The sequence below is a fragment of the Lethenteron reissneri genome, chromosome 31 (genome assembly GCF_015708825.2).
Source record: "Lethenteron reissneri isolate LAM-NWPU_2019-01 chromosome 31, ASM1570882v1, whole genome shotgun sequence".
In the NCBI taxonomy this organism is placed as follows: Eukaryota; Metazoa; Chordata; class Hyperoartia; order Petromyzontiformes; family Petromyzontidae; genus Lethenteron; species Lethenteron reissneri.
The window spans coordinates 3,110,049-3,128,118 of record NC_083809.1 but is presented as its reverse complement, the minus strand read 5'-3'; the positions used below and the strand labels follow the sequence as shown (position 1 = coordinate 3,128,118).

Below are 18,070 nucleotides of genomic sequence, written 5' to 3'. Positions count from 1 at the left end.
CTTGCCCAGGACCTAGTACATGCTTGAGTCCCGCCGATCTCATCAGCTCACGCGCACGAAGCAGGGTTCTTGAGCCTGTCTCTGTACTTGAATATGAGATTACAAGGATGGGAATACCAGGTGTTGCCATGGTGGCGAGATGTCAATCACCTCGCTTGCTATACAGGAGGTCATGGGTTCGATGCCGACCCTGACACCTGTATATTTGGAGTTTGCATTTTCTCCCCGTGGTCGCTTAGGCTTTTCTCCGGGTCCTCCGGTTTTTCCCTTCACATTTAGAAACATGCATTTAAGAGTATTTGGCTGCTATAAATTTCCACATGATAAGCCACTTCGTTGACCTATCATTTTCGGCCAGGTCGTTTCTGAAAAAGAGCTTTATAGCTCAGTGAGCCTTATCTGGTAAAATAAAAAATGGTTTAGTTTGGAGGCTGGGGCTATTAAGATTGGCCAGAAGGTGGGTCTTAAAAGTGTCTCTCCCCTTTCCCCGGGGCCGGTGGATGCAGTCTCAGGGCCGCATCTACGGGAAACTCAAGGAGGAGAACTTCTTCAACCCCAAGGAGGAGGTGAAGTTGGAGGCGCACATCAAGGTGCCCTCGTCGGCAGCCGGCCGGGTCATCGGCAAGGGCGGCAAGACGGTGAGCATGGCCCGCAGCGACACCGCACGGCTCCCCGTTATGCTATCTATAATGATTGTTTTATATTTATTGATTTCTTATTAACTTGTCCTTTGTCAGTTCGCTGCTGGATGAGGGCCTCCCCATGCCTTGCAGGTTATGGAGGCTATTTATTTATACCTCACCTTGCTGGTTAGTGTGTGTTTGTGAAGATGGGCAGCGTATATGTGGGAGCATAAAGGTAGATGACAACGGCGGGGTTTGTTAGATTGCCGTTAACTGGCCACTGCGGGGGAGGGGACTTCACCAAGGATCGATCAGATGTCGCTTGCTGCTGAAATTAGCCGTGACTGGGAATAGAACTCGGGTCACCGGAATTATTATCCTGCGTTGTAATACAGTACGAGTGGTATGGAGCTCTCCGTTAGTCTGCATGACCCAGAAAGGATTGAGTGGCGTTGACATTTTTTGGTGGTCCAAAGACTGCGGTGGACATGTTGTGGTACTTATGCCAGGAACCAGGAACACATGGATCCGAGAGTATATGTAAGTTAGAGACGTAGTGACTGCTCAGGAATTGAAAATGGCTTGGGTAGGATACTTCGTTAGAAAGGTGATGGCTGGTGGTGGATCGCTAACAACAGTGGCACCCAGAGGAGGGAACTTGCCCGCGAGGATGTCCGCCATGGAGATGGAGCAATGATTAAATCAGCTAATGTGCAGGCACTCAATGGTGGTGACGACCTGGGGGGGGGGAGACCTTCGTCCATTTGTGGATAAATCATGGCCGCTGCCGACGATGACGTGATGACGACGATGATGATGATGATTGCGTGTCCCCCTCCCATGTGTCCGTGCCGTGTCAGGTGAACGAGCTGCAGAACCTGACGAGTGCCGAGGTGGTGGTGCCACGGGATCAGACGCCAGACGAGAACGATCAGGTCGTCGTCAAAATCATCGGCCACTTCTTCGCCAGCCAGGTGAGCCTTAGTGTGCTTAGTTTCGCGCAAATATAAACGGAACCGTGTTTTATTTCACCAGCCTCTTGGCTTTCCACATCAATATTATCAAGCAGTATTTTTTTTGTAATAGGCAAATTCGACTGGTTTTGACAATCTAAATGTCATCAGCAAGAATAAGACTTGATGTTGTTATTGGCAAGAGCACTCCGTGTAAAATATAGGACACTGTTCGAAATGCAACGTTTTGTAGTGCTTCTTGCACTCTTGCTCTGTAACACATCCTCTAGTGGAGGCAGCAATGTCAGCAGTGGCGTCAGTAAGAAATTGGGGGGTAACTCACCTTACCTTCACCTGTTAATGTCATTAAGTTGAAGCTGAATATTGCGCACTTTTTCCCTGTGGTTGTTTTGAATGTGTGTAATTTAGTTATAGTTTTTTTTCTCTCACTTCGATTAACCTTGTTGACTTTCAAACATTTTTTCTTTTTTAGACGGCGCAGAGAAAGATCCGCGAGATTCTCCACCAGTTTAAGCAGCAGCAGTCCCGACCGGAGCAGTCGCAACCCCGCAGGAAATGATGTCATCGCAGAGGCCCAAGAGGACAACGGGGGGGAAAAAACAGCAAAACGCCAGTGATGATGTCTTCCCTATATTGAGAAGCCAGTATTGATTATTGCCAATGTTGTCTTGTGTTCCATGGAATGTAACTATTGGACAAATTAAATTGTTAATGCACAGGGACGTCGATCGCGGGCGTGGAGTTGAAAGAGCGGGGAGCAGTAAACACAGGTAGCTTAGGGTACAGGGGCATGCACATTAGGTGTCCCGTTGTCGATGGAAGGCGACGGGGGACACGGGACTTAATTATTACTATTTTAATTTTTTTTAACGACAGCTTTTGGGGAAAACCGAAGCGGGCTATTAAACTGTGCTCTTGAGAGTGCCTGCTTTTTTGTCGTGCGGCCGCGGCCGATAGTAATCGTTGCCGAAGCCCCTCGGCGCAAGAGAGCAGTTTTAGCGGTAGAGGCGTTTGTCGAAGACACTGCCCGAGCTTTGCGTCGTTCGCGACCGGCGCCCGCGTGGGCTTGCGGAGCGGCGAGCGTCGTTCTCCCTCGAGCGGCGTGGCGCGAGGCGGCGCGACAAGGGAGGCGACATTTTGCGCGCCGCAGTTTGCCGTGCTTCGTGCACGGAGAACGTCGCGACGTCACGCCGCAACCCAAGCGGCTGAGATCAGAGAAAAAAATCTATAATACTCTAAGGCACACGATGATTGTATAGGATTTTATATATATACACAAAGCTCCGCTAAATGCCTTGCAAGTATTGGCACAAGAGATTTTGTTTTTCTGTTGCTCGTGCTCTTCGCCTTTCCCTTTCACATTCCATGGAATCGTTTTTATCGCGCAGTTTCCCCCGTCGAATATTTCGAGGGGACGAAATTGCACGCGGCTTGATATTTCTTCGTAAAACATATCATTGGGCGCGTTTCCGAAATTGTGCTTGCGCTGGCTTCTTTGGTAAGCCAGCAAAGTTGTAAAGCTTTTTCTTTTTATTAGATCTGAAAAGGGTCTGAATTGATCCCTTAAATGCGTTATTTTGCATTTTTATGAACACAAATGCAAAACAGGGCTTTCTTGTAACCGTTAGGGTTAAGTTAGTTGAAACGTGGCAAAGAAAACCTATTCAATTTAACAGAACTGAACGCGATGAACCTTTTAAAGAGTTGATCGAAACACTGCGCAATATTCGTGTCATGCTGGTTTTGTATAGTTGTCCTCACCGCAAGGGGTTACATTAAACTGCTCTCTTTGGATACAGCTGCTGCAAAAAAATTCAAGAATTTTAAAACGCCGTATACTTTTAGCTGGCCGCCAATATGTTAAAACAAAACACAAGCTATAATGTAATGATGAGGAAATAATAATGATAATACATTTTTTTAGCATAATCTACCTCAGGCATATTTAGTACCTCAATGTATTTCATTTTTTTAGTTATTTTGTATGCTTTATATGAAAAATAAAAAAAATTAATAGACTTTATAATGTTTTATTTTTTTAATAAAATGAGAAGTTTGCGTTCATTGATGAGGAAGCTTGTTGGTAGCATTTTGAAGGCGGTTTGCCTTCAGGACTTCCTGTCAATGGATCCACGTTTGGGACGTTTACTCATTCAACTCAAATTTATCAAGGAAATTGTGTGGCAGAGATCAGTAATGATCAACGGACATTTTGTTTTGCCTTTATTATTTTTCTCATCCACCGTTACAAATTTTAGGTTGAACTTTTAACTTTTTTTCAACCTCAATTCTTCTGAGGTGTGTGTGTGTGCGCTGATGCTAGTTTTGTCGAGATGTGGGGAAGTTTAAAGATGGGGGGGGGGAGGGAAACTAAAAGAGATGATATATATTAAACTACAAGAAATAACGCGAATCGATTTGGATTTGCGTTGTTGCTGATGGTGCCAGGTTAGGTTTTAAAAATAAATTAGCGCATGAGAGGGAGTGAATACGCACACATAATTGTTGGTAAAAATGTCGTGAGATGATGCTACGGATTTTTTTTTTTTTACGTGTAGTCGTATTTGTGATACTTGGATTGCGGTGGGAAACTAAACAAAATATTGTTTCCTTGCCCAATCTTAAAAAAAAATGACAAAAATGACAAAAAAATCCCAGAAAACTTAACAAAAACAACTTGTGTCGTTACATGATGTTCACCTTATTTTTGTCCGGAGATTCCATGTGCATCAAGGGTGCTGTATGTGCTGTGGTAAGAAGAGGTGGTTTTAACTTTACGTTTCCACAATACAGGTTTCAGGCTTGCGAACTTAACTGTGACAATACTGTGCCAGAACCTATCACGGATGAGCATCCTCCTCACAAACTTAGTGAATTCATCCCATCCATCTCCCTCACTTGCTTCCCACCCCCTGCGGCCTAGTGACCGACCCAGGGAACGTGCACCTTATCTGGGCAGCGTTCTAGGCAAGGTCAGTGGGGATCCTTGTCTGGAAAAAATGTTTGAATACATGTTAATGGTAATTTAGGTCGTGATATAAGAAAAATATATATTTGGCATTAAGCCCTGCATCACTTAAAAACAAGCTTTAGTGACAGGTGGCTGGCCCGTGGTTTCCTCTCTGGCGATTTCACGGCCGTTGCGAGGGGTGGTCATGGAAGTCTTGGCTCTGTTTTAGAAAAGAGAGCCAGATTGCCCCATGGCTGGAACGTTTGTGACATTATTGGTTCGCTTACAATATCTGGAAACCCCACATAGCCCTTTTCCACTGGCTCATGTTAGCTGATCCACTCCCGGTCTAGGTGAGTTTCCACTGGATATTTTCTGAGTCGAGCTAAAATGAATTTGCGAAACTGGCCACACATCTCAAATCTGGCTCGGAGGGGGGGGGGGGGGGTGGACCAGGGCCAGGGGTCGGGTTGATAATTTTCATCGCACTCGTCTATTGCATGATGACGTGAATGCCACGACTTGGGTTCTCCCATCAGAAATGCAACAATGACGCTGCCTGGGCTGTACCGGGCTCGATCGGTGTAGCCCCGAATGCAACTCGGTGGGAAAAAAAATGAGAGATATTGGAGGAGGCCCTGGTTTTGTGGTTCGTGTAGAGTTCAGTTGCAGGCCACTTGCAGCTGGTTGTGAGAACGTAGCATCAGTTTCCGGGAAAGCCTCGTTGGGATCACAACCCTACCGTTGTGGCTTTGAAAATGGCCGTGGTTCCGGAAACACGGTCTGCACGTGGCTAAGTTGAAAACAAAACTCGTGCGGAAATGTGTCCCGGATTTTTAGTTTTTACATTTTTATAGGATCAAAATGAAATACATCACAAAACGAGATGAGATCAGCAAAAACGTGTTTAGTGTTCGATAATTTCCCCCAAGTCCTTTTCCCATCGTCAAACGTAATTTTGCATTGAAAGTTCTAATTAGCATCGAGTAAAGCTAGATAATGACCATTTACTTATCATACCTATGTACTGGCAGATTGTTAAATGGACCTCTAACATCCATTTTTAGAGTACATCTTTGCTCCCCCACCTCGTTAATTAGTTTCAGTAACGACTGCTAAAATAATGAACGTAATCTTTCTCGTGTATATTTGATGCTTCTGATTAATCGTAGATCGGTAGCCCGTATCTTATGGGGAAATCGTGTTTGGTTCAAGATGGGGTGGGGGGGTGTTTCCTTTATTTCACTCATAAGTTGTGGATACTCCAGATTTCCTGCAAGTCAAGTAGCCTGCTTTGATCAAATTCAGGAAACAGCAAAAAAAGATGCATAGTTTGGGGGGGGGGGAAAACTAAAAAAATCACAAAAAAAAAAAAACCCTACCTCTTCATTCTGCCGAATGATAGCTTTTGAGTTTGATATTATTTTGCTGTTTTTATCTATTTCCTCTGTCTCAAGATTAATCAGGTTTTATAGTACCCATGGCAGTGAATATTTTGTACACTGACAAAACGGTAACATTTTAAAAAGCTTTAATCTCCGCTTGTAGATCACGTAAAATCATGTATACATTATCGCAGTATAACCTTCCTATGCTTTTTGATCACAGTGAAGTTTTTTGAGGAGATAATACTAAGAATTTAATGTCGACATTCTCTAGAAATTGCATTGCTCTCGATTACTAACATTTGATAAACAGTGAAGTTTTTCGTTTTTTTAAATATACTCTATACCAATCTAGCAGCTCAGCTTAAATGTATGTGTTCATGGTGTTTGCAGACTTGGTTGCAGACCTATTTGAGAATTTAACTACAACAAAAAGCCCGAAAACATTTTTTTACCAACAGCTACACATCACAACTTCTACGAGTATCACATGACACAATGATTGAAAGTTTGCTCAATAACCAACTCTCTTTATTTGTCAACGTTTGCTTTTATTTTCTTCGTTAATGCCCTGCACATTTGTTGTGTCACGTTAAACGTTTGCCCAGTGTTCACACTACGTGGAACCACGATTGATAGATCACATGCATTTTGGTTCCACGCCTCATTTGGCTCTGAGAATCGAAGCTTATCGGTTCGACGTCGTGCAAAGAACAGGGGCAGAGAGTGTGGAAGAGGGCTGCTCCCCTGAGGTGTGGACTCGAGTCATGTGACTTGGACTCGAGTCAGACTCGAGTCATGAATTTGATGACTTCAGACTCGACTTGGACTTGCATAACAATGACTTTGTCCCACCTCTGACGGTGTGGACTCGAGTCATGTGACTTGGACTCGAGTCAGACTCGAGTCATGAATTTGATGACTTCAGACTCGACTTGGACTTGCATAACAATGACTTTGTCCCACCTCTGCTGCTCCCCACCTACTGTGGTGGAACGAATCTTGGATGTATCTCTCATCGGATTCCGTGGTGCTGTTCTGTTATTCGAAGGGTTACACGCAACGCGGTGCGAGAGATTCAAACGGGCAACTTCGTCGAGTGACATTAACACGAATAGAGTTGCATTCGGCACTGGACGAAACGTTATTGTAGAAAGTGCCGCTATGAAGCCTATTAATCATGCACCCCATGCTCACCGATGTTTCCCCCCTCTACCGAAACAGCGTTCTGAACACTGCCAGAAAAATTACATTCGGTGTTCTGAGAAGTGCACCGTCGTTGAAAGTCACATTTACACCACTGGACAATCGAAATAAAATTGGGCGAATTGGCGGCAGCAGTCGTGACAACAACAAAACTTGGCCAGCGTGAACGCAGGGGCTGGAAGGTTTAACGCTTGTGGGGCACTGGGCAAAAAGAGAATAATAGTGGACTGCTATGACACCCCTAAGGGGAAAGAACTCCTCTGCAAATGTCTTGCTGAGTGTGTACAAATTGGCGCTCAATCGCAAGTTAGTGTGTAATCTTAACAGCTCACGTGACACGCACTGGGCAGGAATATTGAGGTTAGTCGGTTTAACGCTGAAGACTTTCGCTACCAATATCCATAATAGAGGTTGTTTTTGGGTTAGATTGCGTGAGTATGAATGTCGTTAAACCCGCCACCACCCGACACAGCTAATTACGCGACAAACCTTACTAATCGTCTTGTTGGGTGGTGGCAGGTTTAACGACACATTTATATTTACACTATCTAACCCAAAGAAAAAAACTATTATGCAAGAATATTGATCCTACCTCATCAGTGTTACTCTCTTTCAAGTGTTTGAAGGGTGTTATGTTATTTTTTTTAATGTCCACACTTTTTTTGGAGTTGTATTTTTTTAGGAGTTAAATGTATTTAACTGAATGTTACTAACTGATCAACACTGACTTCAGTAGCTGAGCGAGAAACGTAACATTGACGAAAACTAATTAGGCATTGACTGGTGGATTTATAGCAGGAGTGGTAACGACTTCTACAGGTCTTTCACTTGAATAGTTTCTTATCGGTAGATACACACAGTTGCATTTGTACCCACGTATATACCTTAGATCGCGCATACATTTCCATTGATTTATGATGCAAAAACTTGTTCAAAGCACCGATGAAACCTTTACCATGTTGATATCCGATTACAAAACTAATTTTCTCAAACGGACTGCCAAAAACAAAGTTTCCCAAACTTCATTTCTTACGATCCTCCCTCCCCCCACTCCACCACCAGGCTCCGTTATTGCGCGTTCACCAATTTACTGCACATTCCAATACACAAAATAAGTATAACCCGTAAAAACAAAGTTTTTCACTCTAAATCCTTTATATGCGTGGCGGCTAGAGTCCTCTCGTCCTCTGGCTTGAGATGGCTGCCACCTATAGGTCAGATGAGTGTCTGCCAGTATTAAGCAATTGGTAATTAAATATTTAATTTGTTTTCCCTAAACAGTGTAAAATTTTGGAAAAAAAATTTCACGAACATTAATTGTCTCGCACAACGAGTCTGTGTGCAAAATGTCAGCTCGATTGGATAACGGGAAGTGGGTTAAAAAACGACCGAAAGATTTGCACGGTCGTAAGCAAGCAAGCACGCAAGCAAGCGAACTTAATATAAAGGATTTAATAACGCGCTGCGCGCCGCCGATGATTGTTCAACACGTCCGACGTGATACGCTAAGCAAGTCACGCTGTCTGCGTCACGTAGAACACGTGTACACACACGACGAGATCTAAATCTTCATTTGGATCGGCTCGATGAACGCGTAACGTGGGACGCGTTTAACAATAATCGGGCGCGTGCATACGGAGAACGATTTAATGTTGTCTTTGAATGGGAAGAATATATTGGCAAACGGAAATATGTAACGTGGTGGTGGTGGGGGAAGATCGTGAGGACTGGAGTTGGGAAACTGGCCTAAAACATTACTACCACCCAAGAGCAAACACGCATTTACAGCTGAAAGTTTGAGGATTTGGAGCTAGATTTGTGGTTATTTTCAAATAGAGCATTACAATAACTGAAGGTTGTGTTTTTTCCTTCTCTTTACCTATTCCGTATAAATAGTAGTAATAACGCTTTACATAGTTAACAGTGATGAAGATCGGGTCTCTAATGACTCTTAAAGTTTATCTGGCGTCTGTAAGGTTTTCGTTCCCTCTTGACGGCGTTGTCTCGTGGTTCACATGCGAGGTGGTGGGAGGGCCGGGGTAGTGGTGGGGGGCATGATATCGATCACACGTGTGATTAATCGACACCTTGCTTATTTCCAAACGTGTTCCCGTTACAATTGTGGAGGAAAAAATACATGGGGGTTGGGGGGGGATAGCCGCGCTCGCTCGGCACCCAACGATCGATTGGTTAATCGATGAACCTCCCATTCTTTATATTCACGGTGCATACATTGAATCACGCTTGAGAGAGACTTGATAACGATTTGGAGCAAATTATATGCAAGAGATGGTGCTCGTGTTACAGGTGTGGGCTCACGGAGGGAGTGGGGTGCGCTGTGTAAGATAACTAAAGATGTGTTGTGCGTTGTTGCCCCGTCTTGATCGACGTGCACTCAAGAAGCACTGGGGTGCGAAACGTCGGAAACTGCCGAACAACGCGCGGTGCACGAAGGCACGCCCTTAAACCACGTCGCGGAAGGTGTACAGCACAGCCGCGGAAACCCTACGAGAGAGAACAAAAAAAAAATCAACAATTGATTTTGTGACCCTCAATCTTGACGATGAATCCACTCGTGAACACTTTGTGCGTTGTACCAACGTAATTGAATTATATACGGAAGGGTTCCGGTTTTTAGCTCACGCGGTAAAGAATCTTGGATTTTATCGAACCACAACTTCCTCCCGCAGAAGGAAAAAAATACTCCAAATGAAGTTGACCTAATATCCCAAGCGGTGTCGAAAAATGCATCTTAAAAAGAAAAAAATCTACAAGATTCCGTAAGGCTTTGCGGCAGGGATACATATTCTAAAGTACAATTAATTCAAGTCTGTTTTATTCAGTACTTGTTACGTCAATGAAATGTGACCGTATACATTGTAAAGAACTGATTTTGTTATTGGCTTAAGTGCCACCGCTTCCCTTACCCCCCCCCCCCCATGATATTAACCACGGAGCAGCGGAGAGGCTGTGGTAGTCGCTTTTGGTGTTGATTCATTGTTGGTTCTGACTGTTTCGGCTCGGTCTCGATCCATGGTTGAAATAACTTCGGCGGAAAAAAAGAAACCAGGTTCTCTTAATTGAATGCTTATAAAAATGCAGATGAGCACAAACAATAAAAAAAACAATCTCCAAGGAGTTGTAAGTCAAAGTGTTGCTCGACGGCATAAAATAATCATACTCGCATACAATGTTAAAAGGCAGCTGAGACGGCTATGGTAGACGTGTGACTCCTTGATGTGGTTAGATTTTCGCGACTACACTTTTACATTTTTAAAGAGGACAAGCTGGGCTGGCGCATGCCAGTTTCCGAGTCGATCCACCTCTTTCGAGTTTTTAGAAAGTACAAACAACACGATGCGATTGTAATTCTGGTCCTTCATTGACTTGTCAGAGTACATGCAACTCGAGCATCGGGTCGTCGGAATGGAAATGCTTATCATTTATATCGGGTCCCGTTCGCACACCGCCGAATACCTTCTGGGTCGTTGGTGAACTGGACGAGGCACGTGGCCAAGTAACCGAGGACATGGTGGTGTGTCGGGTACGAATATATGTGTTGGGATCGCCGACCCCTGAGAGATACAAATGGTAAAAAAAAAACACAGATTAGACCGGGGAACAATGCCAGGTGAATTTTACGACATGTAACAGGGCGTTGCGAATGGCTTTCCAGCTGTGCAATGTTTCCACATCCGGCTCACCATACCCATTATACCTCGCGTTATGTCCGTATGCATGTTTAACTTCTCTAGCGCGCACCGTACGTAACCAGCCGTGATAATGATCGGACTCGCTGCCTCCGAGCCACGTGCCACTTACCGGACTGAAGCCGAAGTGATGCACTCTGCATTGTTCCCATTCTCAGTGGAGATTCCAAGATGCGGTCACTTTTTGATTGAATCGGGTCTCTTTTTTTAAAGAGAAGTTTCACTCATCTGAACTTTCAAGAGCAGTTCCACTCATGCTGTGAAGCAGTGGAAAACACGAGATCAACTTTGGACGAGTCGTATATATGCGTTGTGCAAACAGCTTCGGACCTTTTTTTCCTTCTTAAAATGAACTTTTAAGAATAACGCGAATGCTTTTAAAGTTAGAAACAGTGAGTCGTGGACCTGAATATTTGTGTCATAAAACCGAATTATACAATTTTGCATTTATAAAGCGTCAAAATGCAACATCTCAAAATTGTAGCATGCTTAATTAAAAAAGCGTAATTTGAGAGCACATTTAGTAAAAAGTTAAAATAAAACCATCCACCTGCACGAGCTGAAACAAGATTAATTCGTGATTTTTTTTTACAATTCCTGGTTGACATATCTTCCCGTTTCCAGTCCAGTTTACCATGTCTACCAGAGGTGTAACGATACGTCTATTAATCGACCTCTATCTATTCTCGTGCTCAGGATACACGCATCGAATCTCGTGCGCAAGAGTCACGATGTGTGTCATGGTGATGGCTCCGTTTACCACAATCGTAAACAAAATTGTGACAATTCATCGAACCGCGCCCGGAAAGAGGGCTAGGCAGGTCTTTACGCCTCTCATGTCTGCATTATGTACTGTTATTGTGCCTGATAAACCTATGACTGAATGCCAGTTTGCATGTGGGACGATGCTTGTTTGGCATCATAAGCTCTTGTGCTGACAGCGACTCCAGAGGACATTTGTTTGAAAAAGCAGGGGGGTGGGATCTCCGGCAAGTTTTCCGTTATCGTCAGCAGAAATGCAAAAAAAACCCCACACACATAGGAGGATTTAAAAAAAAATGTAATGGGAGTCATCAGAAACGCGCCGTGGTCTGTTGTATCGCGTCGATTACAAGCAAAGTCCGTTTATGTATTTCCCGTCGGCTCGCACAACGATTCGCCAGCGAGTGAATGCGGCGGTGGTGTTGTGAGGCAGCGAATTACATTCTCTAACCGAGGCACAACTACACAGACAGTAATAATATAAAGGGGCAAATGCAGGAATGTGATTTGTAAACGGGCGATGTTTTGTCCCAAGTGTTCTTTTTATATAGGCATCACGAACAATTTATAGGTGAGCGTTAACTGAAAACAAATAATTATCAAACTTTTTTTACTGACACATCACAATGGGAAGATTAATATGCAGTTCACCGTCTTCTCTGCAAATTGTGCTTTTGATAGTTTAACGCAGTCTAACACATAATTGTTTATTTAAAAAAAACTGATAACGTATGGGGAGTGGAAATATCCATACATTATTTTGAAGCTACTTAGAGAATACATTCAAATAGGTCGCTGTTTGGAATGGCAAACCATTACTGTTACAATTGAGGAAAATGAGTGAAACTATATTCAAAACAAATCCTCATAAAGCAACCTTTCTAAATATTGCTGTGTATGAAATAATAAGTTACAGCCCTTTACCAATCCACTTATGGATGAAGGCATTCCCATCCAGTGTTGGTGATGAGGCTTGTTTGACCATACTTCACCACTTTGGTCAGTGCTGGTTAGTCATAGCACATTGTGTCAGTCACTGTGCCATTGGCTTCCTCATAACTCTATTCCGCTGTCTGAATACCCCTCGAAACGGCTCGTACTCACCACCGTCAACAAGATGTTGTTATTATTGTTTAGAACTTTGCCTCCGTGGATTTAGATCGCACCGGTGTCCAGCAAAATTGTAACTTTGGTCGTCACTCTTTTAGGAAACATTTTAACGCTTTAGATTAAGGACCGTGAATAAGTTTTAATTTTAATTTCTGGCTTGTGTATTTTGTTGTTGTTGTTGTTGTCGTCGTTGCTTGGATCCTACGCTGCTCATGAGGAATAAAACGACCGAGGTTGGGTTTTTTTCTCTTTCATGTCTCTGTAAAAAACAAAAACAGACGATGCTGGGAATCCTGATGCAAGATACGGAATTGTTATTTTGTAATTTTATCTTTCATTAGTTCTTTGATCAACAGACTTTGCTTGAACGGGATCCATCGCCCAGTTGCGGGGTGTGGGGATGCCTTTTTTGTGTCTCCCAACATTTCAATAAAAGCAAGATGCTGTCCCAAAAATAATCCACCGTCTTCTGCTTGGTGATTTTGTTGTCTGTTTTAACTTCCACAGCTTGCCGGAGTAACACCTTCAAACTACAGGATGTTGCCGCCCCTGCGATGTAAATGTTTCGTCACTGGGGATTTGCAGACTTCCGAGGGTCACGGGATTCGTCGCTTTATCTTCCGGCTTGGCAGTTAGAATTCATGGTATCAAGTTTCGTAAATTCTCGCCTCTGTTCATGGGTCCACGACATGTCGATCGGCATGTCGTGGACCCATGAACAGAGGCTTGGTGACCCCCCCCCCCCCCCCACGTTGTTGATGTGCACAATAAACGACGTTCGTACGAGTGAAATGAATGCACGCACACCTTTATCCACAAGGGAAGCGAGCACATGATCTTACACACGCGCACGTGTTCACGGTTGCGTTGCACTACAACTCTTTCTGCAGTTCGTGAACGAGCTCTCAGCTCGTGGATGCGTCGTGTTGGCTCGTCGAGCCGAACTAAAGGGCGGTAGAACCCGAAAACGAAACGATTTTTATTTTATTTTACCAGGTAAGGCCCACAGCTATATGCCTCTTTTTTTCAGAAGCGACCTGCCCACAAATTGTAGCTCAACGAAGTGGCTTATCGTGTGGAAATTGAGAGCATCCAAACACTCGAAACGCGTGATGTTGATTTGAAATGTGGAGGGGAAAACCGGAGGAGCCGGATAATTCTTTTTTATCCGCTCCACGACCATGGAGACAGAGAAAGTGAGCCACGCAAACTCCACATATACAGCAGCAGGCGTCAGGGTCGGGATCGAACTCACGAACCTCCTGCACACCAGGCGAGGGAGTAAACAGCTCGCCGCCGAGGCGCTTGGGAGAGATTCGCAGCCAGCGTGTGACTCGCGCAGTCGGCTGCCCATTGTGAGAGGTGACACCACCACGACGAAGGGCTGCCCATTGTGAGAGGTGGCACCAACATCACGAAGGGCTGCCCATTGTGGGAGGTGGCACCACCACCACGAAGGGCTGCCCATTGTGGGAGGTGGCACCACCACCACGAAGGGCTGCCCATTGTGAGAGGTGGCACCAACATCACGAAGGGCTGCCCATTGTGAGAGGTGGCACCACCACCACGAAGGGCTGCCCATTGTGGGAGGTGGCACCACCACGAAGGGCTGCCCATTGTGAGAGGTGGCACCAACATCACGAAGGGCTGCCCATTGTGAGAGGTGGCACCACCACCACGAAGGGCTGCCCATTGTGAGAGGTGGCACCAACATCACGAAGGGCTGCCCATTGTGGGAGGTGGCACCACCACGAAGGGCTGCCCATTGTGAGAGGTGGCACCACCACGAAGGGCTGCCCATTGTGGGAGGTGGCACCACCACGAAGGGCTGCCCATTGTGGGAGGTGGCACCACCACCACGAAGGGCTGCCCATTGTGAGAGGTGGCACCACCACGAAGGGCTGCCCATTGTGAGAGGTGGCACCACCACGAAGGGCTGCCCATTGTGAGAGGTGGCACCACCACGAAGGGCTGCCCATTGTGAGACACAGAGGAATGGCCACCGTTGTGTCCCTGGTGCTCTTCACGCGCCATGCCCCACGACGACGAGAACAGCAACAGCCGCCGACGTTCACCACGAAGTTGCGGCGACGTCATCGCGGCGCTTGTGCCAGGCTAGGTGTACCTTGAGGTCACGTGAAGTGTGAAACCACACACACACACGCGCGCGCAGCTGGAAGATCAAGGAACAATAGCAATGCAACACATTGTTCATTTCAAGCATCAATAAAACCTCGGAGCCTTTGGAGGTGGTGCCCAATCAGGCCACATGGCGCGGCACTTTGCGTTGTCTGCGGCGTAAATGCTCCACAAACACGCGAACAATAAATCCTGCAGGGTGAAGAAGAGTGTATTTAAACCAAGAGCACCCCCCTCCTGCCCCACTTTCCATGGCATTTGCGTCGTGAAGTTTGAGAAGTGCCTCTGCTAAATCCCACAGACCTGCAGCCAAATTGATCACCGTCTCTTATTAAATGGAAGTACATCTGTTAGAATGTGCATGTCCGTCGTTCTAGTAAAGATGAGCTGAGCCCCAGGCCCTTCCTTTGAAACAAAGCTGAACACATACCTGCGAAGATTTTTGTTTAGTTCGAGATGCTCTTAAGAATGTCTATATGTCTCAAATTTAAATAGAATTCATGCTGTGGTGTTCCCCCTTTTCGGTTTTAATACCATTTGCATTCATCCCCTTTTCATGTCCTGCAACTGGGTACTTGCAGTGGTTTTAAACTCCGTGCCAGCCCATCCATCAGGCCCTTCCCCGTCCGAGGCAACAACAGATCTTCAAACGGCGTCGGGTCAATAGGGTGAGGCTGCAATGTGCCACTTCACCCACCCACCACACCATCATCGCTACTCCCCCACACACACACACAACTCCTCCACCAAGCTATCCCAACCCCCTCTCGCTAGAACGCCCCTCACCCCCATTCTCACCTCTGACCTTTATCCACCAAACCCCACCAAGTGTTCTGTGGATAAAGTACAGTACCAGATTGTTCTGTGTTTCTGGACAGAGCTATATAGAGAAACGACACCACCGTTGTCATTTACCAACCGAATAATAGGGGCGAATGCTTCGTAGGGCAACGAGTCGTCCTTCAGAGACATCTGGTAAATAAATTTAGGATTGCAAAGTGGTCAACTGAATACAACTGTTGTAGGTCTAATTTTCGAATTAAAGCTTTCGTGACTGCGGGGATTCATCTTCTTGGTTCTTTCGGTAAAGTCACGACAGACCCGTTCTTCACCTGAGGACGGCTGCTTGCGTTGTGGCCGAAACGTCGTGAGAATTGTATTTTATTATGTTTTATTTTTATTATTCTATTATTTCCCTTCTACGTGACTTTACCGAAAGAACCAAGAAGATGTTGGAGGTCTGTGCAGTTGTGCTCGACCAGGATACGTCTCGGATGGTCTTTTGTCGACAGTTTCGATTTGGTTTCCTGAAGAAAACTCTGAGCACGAGGAGTGAAACGTTGGACACCAATCATGCCAAACAACACGGCGGCACAGTCCGAAGACCGATCTGAGAGCTCGCGACTTGAGTCTGCGTCTGTTTTCAGGAGACGCGCGTGGTATCGATAGATGGGAGAAACAAAACATCATTATTACCATGATTGTTGCAACTGCTCATTGGTTTTTTTTGGCTTCTGTCAAATGGCAGGTCATCGGCACGGCCTCCTCCTATCTCCTCTGTTCGATCTTTGAGCTCGCTTCTTCATTTCAATGAGAACGAAGAAAATGCTTTACCCCTTTCTGGCAATAATGCATAATGTGTAAAGATGCCATCAAGGCATATTTGTTGTGCATATTTTACCACAAGTATGCGTGTGTTCAATGCAGACTAGATGCTTTGTAAGAGGTGTATATTTGTTCTCTTTGAGTTGTTTCGGTAAAGTCACGTAGGTAAAAAATATTTTTTTAATAAAATAAATTAAAACAACTAAATTAAATCACGACGTTTCGGGCACAACACAAGCGTCCTTCTTCAGGTGGGGACAACGTAGCGAATCCTTGCATTCACGAAAGCTTCAAATCTAGAATGTATATTTGTTGTTTTAATATCTTTACACCTCTTGTATTATCGCCAGAAAGGAAGCAGCCTTTTAATAGGGTGCTGGCAAAACAAGTCCCGTAAATAAAACTGATTTTTCTTTTAACTGCATTTTGCCTTTCCCCTTCCTTCTAATTTCCCATCCTTCATGATCCGCCTCATGGCTTTTTCTCCAACAACTTGTCGAGCTGTCACAAATGCATTCGTTTCTGGATTACTTTCAAGTGCTACGTGATATAATCGTTTTTTAATAGTATAACATGGTAAAACAAAACAAAAAAAACCTGCTTTTCAACATTCAGTTTTTTTTGAAGAAATAAACAAATCAATTGGCACGTTTGCCCCACGTGATTGGCTCTGTCGGGTGGCGGAGGTTATCGCTGTCGTTATATCTACACGATCTCATCCAAAAACAAATAATTATTAATCATAACATTTGTCCTGAAAGCCTAGGAACGTAATTAATTTACAGCCGTTTGTCCTTCCACTGATGCATGAAGGCCTCCCCATGCGGTACCGTTCATAGGAATTGCTCGACCATACTTCACCATTCTGGTCAATGTGTGGGGGTATGCGATGAGGATGTCTTCAGATGTCACTCGCCACTGATGTTAGCCGTAACCCGGAAAACGAACTCGGCGTCGTCGAGTTTAAAGTGCAGTGTGCTAATTACTGCACCACCGCTCCTCCGGTTTACAGAACTATAACCATCGGGGAAGTTTGACTTCTATAATCGGGGGGGGGGAGGGGTTCGCTTTGGCCCTCACATTAGGAATCGCGTGTGCATATAATACATGTTTAATCTGAATTGTAAACTACTGAAAATAAATTAATAAAGGTGTCCAGTTTGGGTGGGGCGCCGCACTCCTCGTGCCCCCCCCCGTGCCCCCCCGTGCCCCCTCCCGTGCCCCCCCCGTACCCCCCCCGTACCCCCCCCGTGCCCCGCCCGTGCCCCCCCCGTACCCCCCCCCGTGCCCCCCCCGTGCCCCCCCCCGTGCCCCCCCCCGTGCCCCCCCCCGTGCGCCCCCCCCCCCCCCGCGTGCCCCCCCCCGCCCCCCCCCCGTGCCCCCCCCCGTGCCCCCCCCGCCCCCCCCCCGTGCCCCCCCCCGCCCCCCCCCGTGCCCCCTCCCGTGCCCCCCCCCGTGCCCCCCCCCGCCCCCCCCGTGCCCCCCCCGCCCCCCCCCGTGCCCCCCCCGTGCCCCCCCCCGTGCCCCCCCCGTGCCCCCCCCGTGCCCCCCCCCGTGCCCCCCCCCGTGCCCCCCCCCGCCCCCCCGTGCCCCCCCCCGCCCCCCC

The 18,070-nt window shown here is 46.0% G+C and overlaps 1 protein-coding gene across 6 annotated transcripts in view; it reads left to right on the top strand.

The window, feature by feature from the left end:
- LOC133349673 (insulin-like growth factor 2 mRNA-binding protein 1) overlaps nucleotides 1–13,178 on the top strand; it is a 73,242-nt gene extending 60,064 nt beyond the window's left edge. For all 6 annotated transcript variants that reach the window (XM_061563311.1, XM_061563307.1, XM_061563308.1 and 3 more), the window contains 3 exons: nucleotides 507–638; nucleotides 1,484–1,597; nucleotides 2,070–13,178. In XM_061563311.1, the coding sequence (XP_061419295.1) occupies nucleotides 507–638; nucleotides 1,484–1,597; nucleotides 2,070–2,156 (333 nt within the window). In that variant the 3' untranslated portion in view covers nucleotides 2,157–13,178. The remainder of the gene's footprint in view (nucleotides 1–506; nucleotides 639–1,483; nucleotides 1,598–2,069) is intronic.
- The last annotated feature ends 4,892 nt before the right edge of the window (nucleotides 13,179–18,070 follow it).